The following is a 12,604-nucleotide window of genomic DNA, read 5'->3' as shown; positions in this document are numbered from 1 at the left end:
TCTAATATCTAATATCTTAAGGAGATATTTGATTGGAGGTCATTTCATCATACAAGTTCATACATAATATTAACATTTATCCTACCATACGAGAATAAGAGAGAAGACGCTGTTAGTATTAGAACAATGTGTGTTTTTTTGCACCCGTAGAACACAAAGTGGGAAGAGTGTGGTCGTGGATTTCGACCTGTCGTTTTCGGGCCTAGTCACGGAAGGGGAGATAATGAGGACATTACGAGACAAAACTAAAAAGATATTTAAGGATGGTTTCCACGTGATGTTGATAAAAGACTTTATCGTAGACATCACGAATATGAAAGTGCCTGTACCACCGACACCTATTCCAGACTACGGAGTCATAGGTAAGTAAACATGGAATGTTTAAGCAGAGGCGTATATAACACGTTATATACGTCGCTGGTGTTAGTTATTATTTTTTCTACCATAACCAGCGAATGTTATCTCACGCCCAGAGTATTCATTAAACACCATATCCATTGTTTATTCATACGCAAAATACACACGTGTATTATTGGACGAGGAATTGGCCGATCGACAACGCAAAGATAACCACGCCTACCAAAAATAAAGGGAGGCTACTCTCACCATCTCCGACAAACAAAGTATCGTCAGCATTGAACGTCATTCCCAATGATATCGGACTTAATTATACTAATAACGTGTCGTTGAAGAAAAAACTAAAAGCAAACGGTTTTGTGTCTGGGTCATACTTTCAACGAGCGTCCTTCCAAACAAGAGTCTGTGAATATTTACGCACTTTTGAGCAGACATAAATAAAAAATGCTTTCCTTTAGAAGGACACCACAGGATCTCCTCGTTAAGTTGATACTTAGGCCGTCCGCACAATCGGAGCCAAGATTTGCACTTCTCATGCTTCATCTGAGATTTGGGAAACGGTATGAACACAACACCTCCCCATAATCGCTTGGGGTAGCGAAATCGGTGTTGCAAGTTCCCCAGCAGCAAAGTATCACCATTGTCGGAGAATGTCGGAGTAGCGAAATGTAAACAAAGAGGCGAATACTACCCGCGATCTGATTGGCTAAACCGCGCTGTCAATCAAAAGCTGTCGATCGGCCAATTGACATTGGACCCCGAACTACTTTCGCCACGTGCGATTGTTTTCATCGTCTGCTGCCCATCATCAACATGCCTGACAGTGACGATCTGTCACTCTAGCCGGCGGTCAAGATCGGTGATGCGGTAAATTGTGTGGAGGGGGAAAGGGGATAGTAATTGATAAATGCAGTAATTTTCGTTTCCCAACCTTTGATATTAGGTTGGAGACGGGCAAGGTCGTTTCGGAAACAAGATACAGGTTTGACTTTTCCCCTGACCCTATCGTCACTGTCTCAACTAAGCCTACCGCTGAACCCCGCCCCATTTCCGACTATAACATCGATGGTCCAGTTTATGAGGCACAATAAACATCAACATTCACAATAAAAAATATTTCTCTCGAAAACGGTCCATGGTGATGTACAGTTCTGATGTAAGTGATTACAAGTTCTCGAAATTACACGCTATCTTTATCGTGTCTGCATTCACATTTTCCCGCGAAGAAGCACTACTCTTATCCGCATTAAAATCTAGTTCCAAATTATTTTTTTAAAAAGATTAACAATTTGTGTAATTTTGTAACGTATTTCAATTAACTAATGTAACGGGATGTTTCCAAACAAGGTTACTGAATAAATAAGTATTTTGCTTCAAAAATAGCGATTTTGTCTCTTTTTGCATATTAATGAGACAATCAGACAACCTACGATGTATTCTTACGCGAAATTGTCAATGGGGGCTAAACAATGTTGTACACAATACAAATATTTTTACGTTAAAAGACACGAGGCTTTTCAAAATTAAAAAAATTAACTAACTCGAGTTAGATAACGATGATAATCAACTGCCACTCGTTGTAGAACCTCTATTTAAACAATGGCCGATACTGTTGTAGAAAAACGAGAAAAAACGGACGTAGAGTTTTATTCACTGATTTTAGCAGGCGAGAAAAGAGATAAAAAAATCGTTAACTCTTGAAGAAATAAGTCCCCAAAGATGTGTTGTTCAAAAATCTAAGTTCGCTTTGAAATGTTCGCGGTTGTAAGATCAATCACTGCCAGATGATAATGAAAGTTTAACACAAGGTTGATGAATACTGACTTAGCGGTTGACACAATTACTCAACATTGATTATAATTTCCTGACAGCAAAGTCCGTTTGACAATTGCTATACAATATTACGTCTAAATAAGTTGAGAGTGGTGTAGTATTCAGTATATAAAGATTTACATCAGCTGTCAAATGTACACCACAGGTTACTTATTGTATTAGTTATACGAAACGTTGAGAAACTCCTTTTTTTCTCAAGAAAGAAACAAATATTCATTATATCAGTCTTAATCAACACTAACAAAGCAGTGGACCTGCCTTATACAATACTTCTCCGTGCTCATTTCAGTATAAGTAGGTATATTTTATCGACATATCGACAATCTAAGCAATACAGAATCAATCATAAAAATATATATTTACGTTACAGTTTGGAAATGAGAGATAATGAAACACATGTAATGTTGTTTGTGTTTAGATGCGGTGTTAATAAACCTGACTGTGCGCGTGTACAACTTGACATGGACAGATGATCTCGCCTTTAACTTTTCTAACGAGTATCTCCGCCATTCTCTGCCCTTCTGTGATGATGTAAGTTCACATTTAATATCTCCGCCATTATCTGCCCATCTGTGATGATGTAAGTTCATATTTACTATCTCCGCCATTCTCTGCCCTTCTGTGATGATGTAAGTTCACATTTTATATCTCCACCATTCTCTGCCCATCTGTGATGATGTAAGTTCACATTTAATATCTCCGCCATTATCTGCCCATCTGTGATGATGTAAGTTCATATTTACTATCTCCGCCATTCTCTGCCCTTCTGTGATGATGTAAGTTCACATTTTATATCTCCACCATTCTCTGCCCATCTGTGATGATGTAAGTTCTATTTAATATCTCCGCCATTCTCTGCCCATCTGTGATGATGTAAGTTCATATTTACTATCTCCGCCATTATCTGCCCCTCTGTGATGATGTAAGTTCACATTTAATATCTCCGCCATTATCTGCCCATCTGTGATGATGTAAGTTCATATTTACTATCTCCGCCATTATCTGCCCATCTGTGTTGATGTAAGTTCACATTTAATATCTCCACCATTCTCTGCCCTTCTGTGATGATGTAAGTTCATATTTACTATCTCCGCCATTCTCTGCCCTTCTGTGATGATGTAAGTTCACATTTTATATCTCCACCATTCTCTGCCCATCTGTGATGATGTAAGTTCTATTTAATATCTCCGCCATTCTCTGCCCATCTGTGATGATGTAAGTTCATATTTACTATCTCCGCCATTATCTGCCCATCTGTGATGATGTAAGTTCATATTTACTATCTCCGCCATTCTCTGCCCTTCTGTGATGATGTAAGTTCACATTTTATATCTCCGCCATTCTCTGCCCATCTGTGATGATGTAAGTTCTATTTAATATCTCCGCCATTCTCTGCCCATCTGTGATGATGTAAGTTCATATTTACTATCTCCGCCATTATCTGCCCATCTGTGATGATGTAAGTTCACATTTAATATCTCCGCCATTATCTGCCCATCTGTGATGACGTAAGTTCATATTTACTATCTCTGCCATTATCTGCCCATCTGTGATGATGTAAGTTCACATTTAATATCTCCGCCATTCTCTGCCCTTCTGTGATCATGTAAGTTTATCTGAGGTATATCTGCCATGATGTACCTTTCTGTGATGATGTAAGTCCCATTTAATATCTCCGCCATTCTCTGCCCTTCTGTGATCATGTAAGTTTATCTGAGGTATATCTGCCATGATGTACCTTTCTGTGATGATGTAAGTCCCATTTAATATCTCTGCCATTCTCTGCCCTTCTGTGATCATGTAAGTTTATCTGAGATATCTCCGCCATGATGTACCTTTCTGTGATGATGTAAGTTCCATTTAATTTCTCGTACGAATCTCTGTCACCTCCTGTCTATCTAAGATCATTAAAGTTCTGATCATCTTCAGTGTCAATTCAGAGATTTGTAAACAGAAATGTTGTTTTTTTTTCTGACAAAAATATCTCACTAGTAGTTTTAGTTTATTTCTATTTGTTAGCATATGATATAGAAATAACAGTGAATTAATTATTAATTTCTGATGTATCCTCATATGTTCCTTGCTGTTACAATGAGATAATACAATAGATAAGATATTTAATTCTCATATCTTTTTTCTAGATCCAGAAAATGTTCCACACCAGCCTCCTTAGTAGCCGGTATTATAATTGTGAGGTACAAGGCTTTGGGTAAGTAATGGTTGAATTTATTTGAAATTATAAAATATTCATGTTGAATTAGGAATCTATTTTAGACCCAGTTGTTGTTGGACAGACCAATTAGAACTAGACAATGTTTTATGAATGTTTTTGTTTATGATTTCAGAAATAATCCTGTCACTGTGAACACCCATGTGACATTCAAAGGTAAACGGTATCCATTAATGCAGAATCACGTGATACAGGTAATCAAAGATAAAGCCAAAAAGATCCGAGTGAACGACATTGAATTGAGAATGATTGGAACACTTCTTATTGAGCCTTTCGATGGCGGCAGTGTTGATGTGATAGACGTAGGGATCGATCTCGGCCCAGCCTCCACTACTACAATAAAACCTACCCCAAGCACTCCATCACGTAAGTAATAATGGTCACACAAATCTAGTTTTTACTTCAGAGCTTGGTTTCATATGGTATTTAACTTTAATTATAAGTATCATAAACCACTTCACTACCCAAATCACAGAACCACATTTAATCACAAAATCATTTCAGAACTAAACTTACTTAGCTACCCAAATCACAGAACTAAATTTACTTGGCTATCCAAATTACAGAACTAAATTCACTTCACTACCCAAATCACAGAACTAAATTCACTTCACTATCCAAATCACAGAACTAAATTTACTTGGCTATCCAAATTACAGAACTAAATTCACTTCACTACCCAAATCACAGAACTAAACTTACTTAGCTACCCAAATCACAGAGCTAAATTTACTTGGCTATCCAAATTACAGAACTAAATTCACTTCACTACCCAAATCACAGAACTAAATTTACTTAGCTACCCAAATCACAGAACTAAATTTACTTGGCTATCCAAATTACAGAACTAAATTCACTTCACTACCCAAATCACAGAACTAAACTTACTTAGCTACCCAAATCACAGAGCTAAATTTACTTGGCTATCCAAATTACAGAACTAAATTCACTTCACTACCCAAATCACAGAACTAAATTTACTTAGCTACCCAAATCACAGAACTAAATTTACTTGGCTATCCAAATTACAGAACTAAATTCACTTCACTACCCAAATCACAGAACTAAATTCACTTCACTACCCAAATCACAGAACTAAACTTACTTAGCTAACTAAATCACAGAACTAAGTTTACTTAGCTAACTAAATCACAGAACTAAATTCACTTCACTACCCAAATCACAGAACTAAATTTACTTAGCTAACTAAATCACAGAACTAAATTTACTTAGCTAACTAAATCACAGAACTAAATTTACTTAGCTAACTAAATCACAGAACTAAATTCACTTCACTACCCAAATCACAGAACTAAATTTACTTAGCTAACCAAATCACAGAACTAAATTTACTTAGCTAACTAAATCACAGACTTTTAACGATCTATATAAACAAGATCATTAAACTTATGCAGTGAAATTTAGTAGAATCCTAGGCCTGTAACATGTAAGACTGAAGTTGTGTTCTTGGTAACAGACACTGATGGATTTTATTGTTGTCACATTAACTTTCCAAACTGGAGCATTACATAATGTTTGATATGTCATGTCAGCCTTTCAGTCCAAACAAGTGATGTTCTAGAGTTAGAAACACCATATCATCACATTATGTGCTTGAATACGTTCATATTTGTGTATCTGTTGAGAAATGCCACATTACCACTGTCGATTGTACCAGAAGAATGTTCAAAAGACACAACTGAATATCACCTTTTACTACAAATTAAGAGTTAGAGAAAGTAGAGACAAACAGCGAATAAAACTGCATTATACAGCTGTTTTGTCCTTCTAGGACTCTTCAGTGATGCTGAGGGCCAAAATTTTGAAGCATAGGAGGCAATTGCGAAGAAATGCAAAATGATCGTAAGAAATGTCAAAATGTTGATGTGGAGATGTACTAACACCATAATTTAATAATTTTCGCAATTTCGCATGTTTTGATAATTTTAGCAGCATGTCAGGTATATATGTGTATTCTGAATTTCCTCTATTCGAGTGAATTAAAACGTAGCATGAAGGTCACAGCAAGCCCAGGGGGCTAAAAGTCCACATGCAGTGTCTACGACTTGCAATCACGAAGATTGTACAACAGACACACACGTGAATAGCACCAAATAACATAGCTCCGTATAGGGATGTAGAGGTTCAAATGCCCAACTACAGACCTTTTGTAGCAATTTATTGGTCGTAATGGATATTCTTATTGAATCTGACATTGATATTTTGTGTTTTCTTGACAGCTGACCAGACCATGATAGCAGAACTGACCGTATATCTGTACAACCTCACATACGGCAATGATCTCAAAGATATGAATTCAGCACGAGCATCATCCCTTGCCCGAGCATTTTGTAAGAACGTAAGTAGTTTTATCATTCTATATACCATACCCATCCAAAGTACCTAAACAGTCACCAACAAACGTCAGTGTTCTGGCGACACAAAAATAAAACATTTTTAACACCACATTTCTATCACTTTTAATGAAGCCTTAAATCGAGATATTTTTAAAGGAAAATGAACGATTCATTTAAAAAACAACAACATCAGTTTAATGTTTTAATTTCCTTTTGTTTTAGCTGGAAACATTTTATGTACAAAGTGACCTGAAAACTTCCTTCCAAATGTGTACCATGACAGGATTCCTGTGAGTTTTTCTTACATTTCTTTTAACTTTCAACTTGGCTCATGTCTATATTGAAACTAATGTCTTTACATATAGTATGTATGATTTACTTGAAAAGCTACTCGTGGTATTGTGTATTTGTTGTATACCACTGAAAAATGCTTTAATTCTATCTTATTGATTTTTTCAGACCACCAGATGAGGGTAAAAGCTATAGTAAGGGTCAGTTTTCACTGCTATTTAAACATCCTTGGGGATTCAGTGTCGACCAGTTTATATCACTGATTAAGGCAAATGCTCCTGAGTTTATAGTAGATGACAGAGACACAGAAAATGACAAGTTAAAGACTTACCTCGTCGGTGACCTTCTAGTCATTCTAGAAGGTATAGAGGTCAAAATAGTATGGCGAACAGAGGCGACTATAATGCCAACAAAAGGAGCCCAGTCCACATTGACTACCTCCATGAAGATTGACACGATGACGAAGACTGTCTATGTCAGCGAGACCCCCATGCTGACCATGCCTGGCAACTCTGGTACATCGACTGTCTACGTTGTGTACGGTATGTCTTCATTGTATATATTTTTGTAGGTTTCCAATGGTTATAGACCATTTCGTTAGAATAGCAACTGGGTGCTGTACACTATTGTTATGACTCAAATGATAAAATCTTTCTAATGGCGAGTGCATAGCTAAGGTAACTACAGCAGAAAAGTGTTAAAGGAATTTTTTGTAACAGCCCTTGTTCTCATTTGATCAAGTTATATTAAGTCAGACGTTTTCAAATTAGCAGGATTTGCAATTACCTTTCTGGAACAAACGGTATCGCTTCACAAGAAAGTTTCTTTGCATATATTGATCACACTTTTCTGTATTTCTTTGATTTTAAGATATTTAATCATTTTTGCTTACAATTTGTATGATTATAATGATTTTTTAGATGAGGTTCGCAAAAGGAGACCTGAACATGATTTTCAAATGTGAAAGTAAAACTTTCGTGTTTTGTTTTTGTTTAGTTTTGCTTTTTCTACACTTAAACCTATTTGTTTGTTGTTTATAAATTCCCTTTATGTAATATGTAAACATTAATTAGAACAAAAAGGTCTCGTCTATGTAGAGTAAGTTATAATATCACATCCATTCAATTTTTAGATGCCACCTATGCCAACATGACATATGGACTTTACGACTTTAAATACACCGATGATCTTGCCAATCCAAACTCCCAGCGCTACTACGAGCTTCAGTCTACATTTTGTGATCAGGTAATTAAAAATCTACTCATAAGATAATATATAACTATTATATCATTTGTTATGATAATGGAATAGTATTAAATTGTTTAATATTACTGTAATATTATTAAAATTATTTGACATGATGTAATATTATCATGTTAGTTGATATTATAATGGAATATCATTATATTATTTGATATGATAATGTGATATTATGGTAATATTTAACTTTAGTCAGTTTAAATTTCATATATACTACCAACTATTGAAATATACCTTTTCATTTCGAAGTAATAACAGCATGAAAATCTACACTCATGAATATGTCGAAGTGTTAGAAATAGCAAATAGACATTAGAAGTTTAATTGCAAAATAAGTAAATGTAAATCCTGGTAAATTTCATGGTTTTTGAATTCTCGTAATTTATAAAAATCAATTATACTAGCAGTGACGAGATGGAAAAAAATCAACCTACTGTTTCGGCTGTAATATAATACTATGTACACTAAGGTGTAAAATAGTGTGACGAGATGGTAAACATTATCATCCTACAGCTGAAAAATTTGGTTAATTCCTTACCGTATACTACGTTGACAGTGCTAGTATGCTCCACCCTGGTCATTTTTCCGATGAAAATGACTGTGAAGTCATCAAAACATCAACATGAAGATATATATGAAGAGGCTATTAATCACAACATACTAACACGTTACTGGGTGTTGACTTTATTGTTGACTAGTTTCGCCGCTGTTGTAAAGGCTTCTCCAGGACAAAAAGCATACAATTTTTATCCATGAAGTACCTTCAGAGAGGAAAACTTTTAACTGTGACATAATGGACAATTTACAATTATCTTTGGTAATCTCTAAGTCTTTCACAGTATTATAAATGGTACTTATTAATTAAGAATTTTAGCAATGTTCGTATTGTTTCTATTGTCCATAAGTTTCTTCTGGTCCTGAAGATATTTTACGAAATTGCTGATATATCAACTTTTCTTGTTTCTTTACTACAGCTACGTCGTTATTTCAAGTCTGCAAGCGTCTCCAAACATCTACAACAATGTCAGATTGACAACTTTCAGTGAGTAAACATTGATATATATATATATATATATATCTATATAACAAATGGATGTATATAATTACACGTCTGGTGATAGTCATCACATTACATAATGTAATAGAAAATACATTTTAATTGCTTACTGAACTTCTTTTGCAGACGTTTTCCCAGCAATGTCAACTTCCATCTCACATTTTCGGCACCAAATGGAGAATACATACGAGATGACATCACACACGTATTTAAGAATGTTGCTCCTCATGAAATGAGGGATGGGTTCGATCTGGTGGATATTGGAGAACTGAAACTGATATGGGATAGGTCTGACCTTGACCTCAAAGTCACAAATTACACAGTGGACACAAAAACCATCAATATCTCACCTACAGCAACCAACACCATGTCTGCTACAACCACCATTGTCTATTGTACGTATATATTTCTTTAGATTACCTGAACATTAGCCAACTCTCATTTTAACAAGTAGATAATTCTATAAGAGAAAATGTATGAGAAAATCAATCGCATTGGAACCTCAAATATTGTTCACTGTTATACCAGTTTCACATACATTGTAGATTTTCTTACTTTATTGATGGCAGATTTTTTATTGTAGCGGCGACGAAGGTGGAGTTAACATGTAATTTATACAACAGAAGTCTACCTATAGAGTACTCCGACCGCGCAACATATCCCTTCAAACAACAGGAAAAAAGTCTGTGTAGTGATGTAAGTTTAATGATCTGACCCCTCATTAAATATCCATCTTAACACCAAGAAAGGTTAAAAGAATTTCAGTTGGATTTAGGTTAGTTAAAGATGTTCCATTTGTTGATTTGATAACAAGATATACATGTAATTATGCATTCACTTACATTACAATATAGTATTAATAAACAAGCTTGCAACAAATGGCAATTAGTGATGGTCTTTTGATACCCTATGTGTTTGTATTTACAGGTACGGAAGTATTACAACAATAGTGTTCTGAACTCCGAGTTCCTGGAATGTTACATTATGAATTTTGGGTAAGCTAACCCTTACTTATTTTGAAATAACAACACTTTATGTAGTTAATTCTTTATCATAACCTATTTTATAAGAAGTACTTGGACATAATATTTGAATATTATTTTACCTATGATGAGGGGTGCCATCGTGGATGTAGTAATCAGTTTCCTTATTTCACTTCAGCCTAAAGTCGACTCCTAAGACAATAAAGTTCAGCAGTTACTTCAGTCATGCCTTTACGCCCAGTTTGGCGGGTCTGTCTGTAGACATCCTTCAGGTCAACGCTCCTAAGACAAAGATCTTAGGAAAGGATTACTTCCGTTTGGATGATTTACTCCTTGAAACAGGAAGCTGTAAGACTCACATGAAGCCATCCAATTGGACAATGGAGGAACATTCGCAGCATCCACACATCTCTACCACACCAACTTTCCCTGTTGCTACAACTTCATTGAGTAAGACATTCATGATGTCCATTTTCATAATTTGTTCAATTTGTGGGAAAAAATGTTTCATAATACTATCAAAACACATAATTTCGATACTAGATAGTACAGAAATGCATGTTAATCCACACCTACTCATCCACAAACATGTGTATAACATACTGTTGTCTCACACCGTCCACACATCGTTATAACAGTGTCTTACTTCTATCCACAGCTATGATACCATGCCTACTGAACAGATGTCAGCACGGTTCCACCTGTATTCAGACTACACAACAAGGAAAGAGCAACTGTATATGTCCTCCGGGATGGAAGGGAGCTTTCTGTGAATATGGTTGGTAGAGTTTACCTCCGGAATATTTATACAAACAGACTTTACATAAGACATGGCATTGTCACACTGCAATTGTCTTTATAAGGTTCTTAAATGATCCAACCAGCACATTGTACAATTAGATCCAAATCAGTTTAAGTGTTCCACTAGAATGTTCCTTTGAATATGGTTGGTAGAGGTTACCTCCGGAATATATCTACACAAAAAGACTTTACATAAGACATGGCATTGTCACATTGCAATTTTCTTTATAAGGTTCTTAAACGATCCGACCAGCACAGTTTACAATTAGATCCAATTCAGTTGAAGTGTTCCACTAGAATGTTCCTTTTATATCCTTATTCTAATACAGTTCGCTGTATCATTTGCCCTAATTGATGTTACCCAACATTTTCTACTTCGGTAAATGCTGTAAACATGAAAATGCATATCATAAAACTCAACTTGTTACTTGTTGAAGATGTGGATGAGTGTGAGGTAAACATGTGCCAGAATGGAGGTCAATGTGAGAACACACCTGGATCTTACTATTGCAAATGTCCTATGGGCTGGACTGGCAAACACTGCCAAGATGGTAAGAGGATTCTCTAAGCCTACATATATAGCATCTACTAGGATGAGTTACCCCATGTTACGTTAAAAATGTTAAAAACCAATGAATGCAATAATAGAAAATGAAGCTTGCAATCTTCTTTTTGTCTCAGTATAAAGCTTTTTTCAATCTAATTTTTGGAATTAAACTTATCTGAGGTAAAATCTTCAATGTTATCAAAGAGACATGGTCCTGATAGTGACGTTTCAAATGGACTGTAAAACATGGTATAGATATCCTTTAAGTGACTTGATTCAGTGTTAACAGATTACCACATAATAAAATTACCAAATAAGTTTTAATATAACATTTTCTTATTGTGTGTTTCAGACCAGAATGAGTGCAACAGTATGAGTCCTTGTCTGTATGATGGTACTTGTGTCAATACTCCCGGCTCCTACATCTGTATGTGTGTACCAGGCAGGACGGGCACTAATTGTGAATTTGGTAGGAAATTTACCACATCTGAGTATCTACCAACACTAACTACAATCGTTTATTATGTTTATTTTTTTCATTTTTCATTACTTTTTTATTTCATTGATTATGAGCTGATTTAAGTTTATTTATCGATCTAACCCAGCAATAAAATTTCCATAAAGTTTAGTTGTATTGTTCTTTGATGAATAGTTTTTGTTCTTTCTTTTCATTTAATGTCTAATTTAGCACAGATATTGAATATGTTGCACAGTCATGTTTGTTTTGTAAAAACAAAATTGATATACACATCAATGTCTTTACATGCATTTCGACTATTGAACCTATCTTTTCTCGGCTACATGGAAATACGTTCAGAAATGTGAATTCCTCTGTGACGTATCTGGGCGATATTGAATAACATAAAACTTCAATAACTACTGTTATTA

The 12,604-nt window shown here is 35.3% G+C and overlaps 1 protein-coding gene across 1 annotated transcript in view; it reads left to right on the top strand.

The window, feature by feature from the left end:
• The window catches only part of LOC132562430 (fibrillin-2-like), a 65,713-nt gene that overhangs the window by 15,304 nt on the left and 37,805 nt on the right, over window positions 1-12,604 (top strand). The window contains exons 7-22 of the mRNA XM_060227172.1: window positions 151-362; window positions 2,609-2,721; window positions 4,332-4,399; window positions 4,536-4,786; window positions 6,661-6,779; window positions 7,000-7,067; window positions 7,237-7,610; window positions 8,201-8,313; window positions 9,303-9,370; window positions 9,512-9,780; window positions 9,969-10,081; window positions 10,313-10,380; window positions 10,547-10,818; window positions 11,027-11,146; window positions 11,607-11,720; window positions 12,069-12,185. Coding sequence (XP_060083155.1) covers window positions 151-362; window positions 2,609-2,721; window positions 4,332-4,399; window positions 4,536-4,786; window positions 6,661-6,779; window positions 7,000-7,067; window positions 7,237-7,610; window positions 8,201-8,313; window positions 9,303-9,370; window positions 9,512-9,780; window positions 9,969-10,081; window positions 10,313-10,380; window positions 10,547-10,818; window positions 11,027-11,146; window positions 11,607-11,720; window positions 12,069-12,185 — 2,459 coding nt within the window. The remainder of the gene's footprint in view (window positions 1-150; window positions 363-2,608; window positions 2,722-4,331; window positions 4,400-4,535; window positions 4,787-6,660; window positions 6,780-6,999; window positions 7,068-7,236; window positions 7,611-8,200; window positions 8,314-9,302; window positions 9,371-9,511; window positions 9,781-9,968; window positions 10,082-10,312; window positions 10,381-10,546; window positions 10,819-11,026; window positions 11,147-11,606; window positions 11,721-12,068; window positions 12,186-12,604) is intronic.

This window comes from Ylistrum balloti, unplaced genomic scaffold, assembly GCF_031769215.1.
Source record: "Ylistrum balloti isolate Yb309-2 unplaced genomic scaffold, AGI_CSIRO_Ybal_v1 Utg371416, whole genome shotgun sequence".
NCBI lineage: Eukaryota > Metazoa > Mollusca > Bivalvia > Pectinida > Pectinidae > Ylistrum > Ylistrum balloti.
The sequence above is the reverse complement of the archived record's forward strand: the minus strand, read 5'-3'. Positions and strand labels throughout refer to the sequence as shown.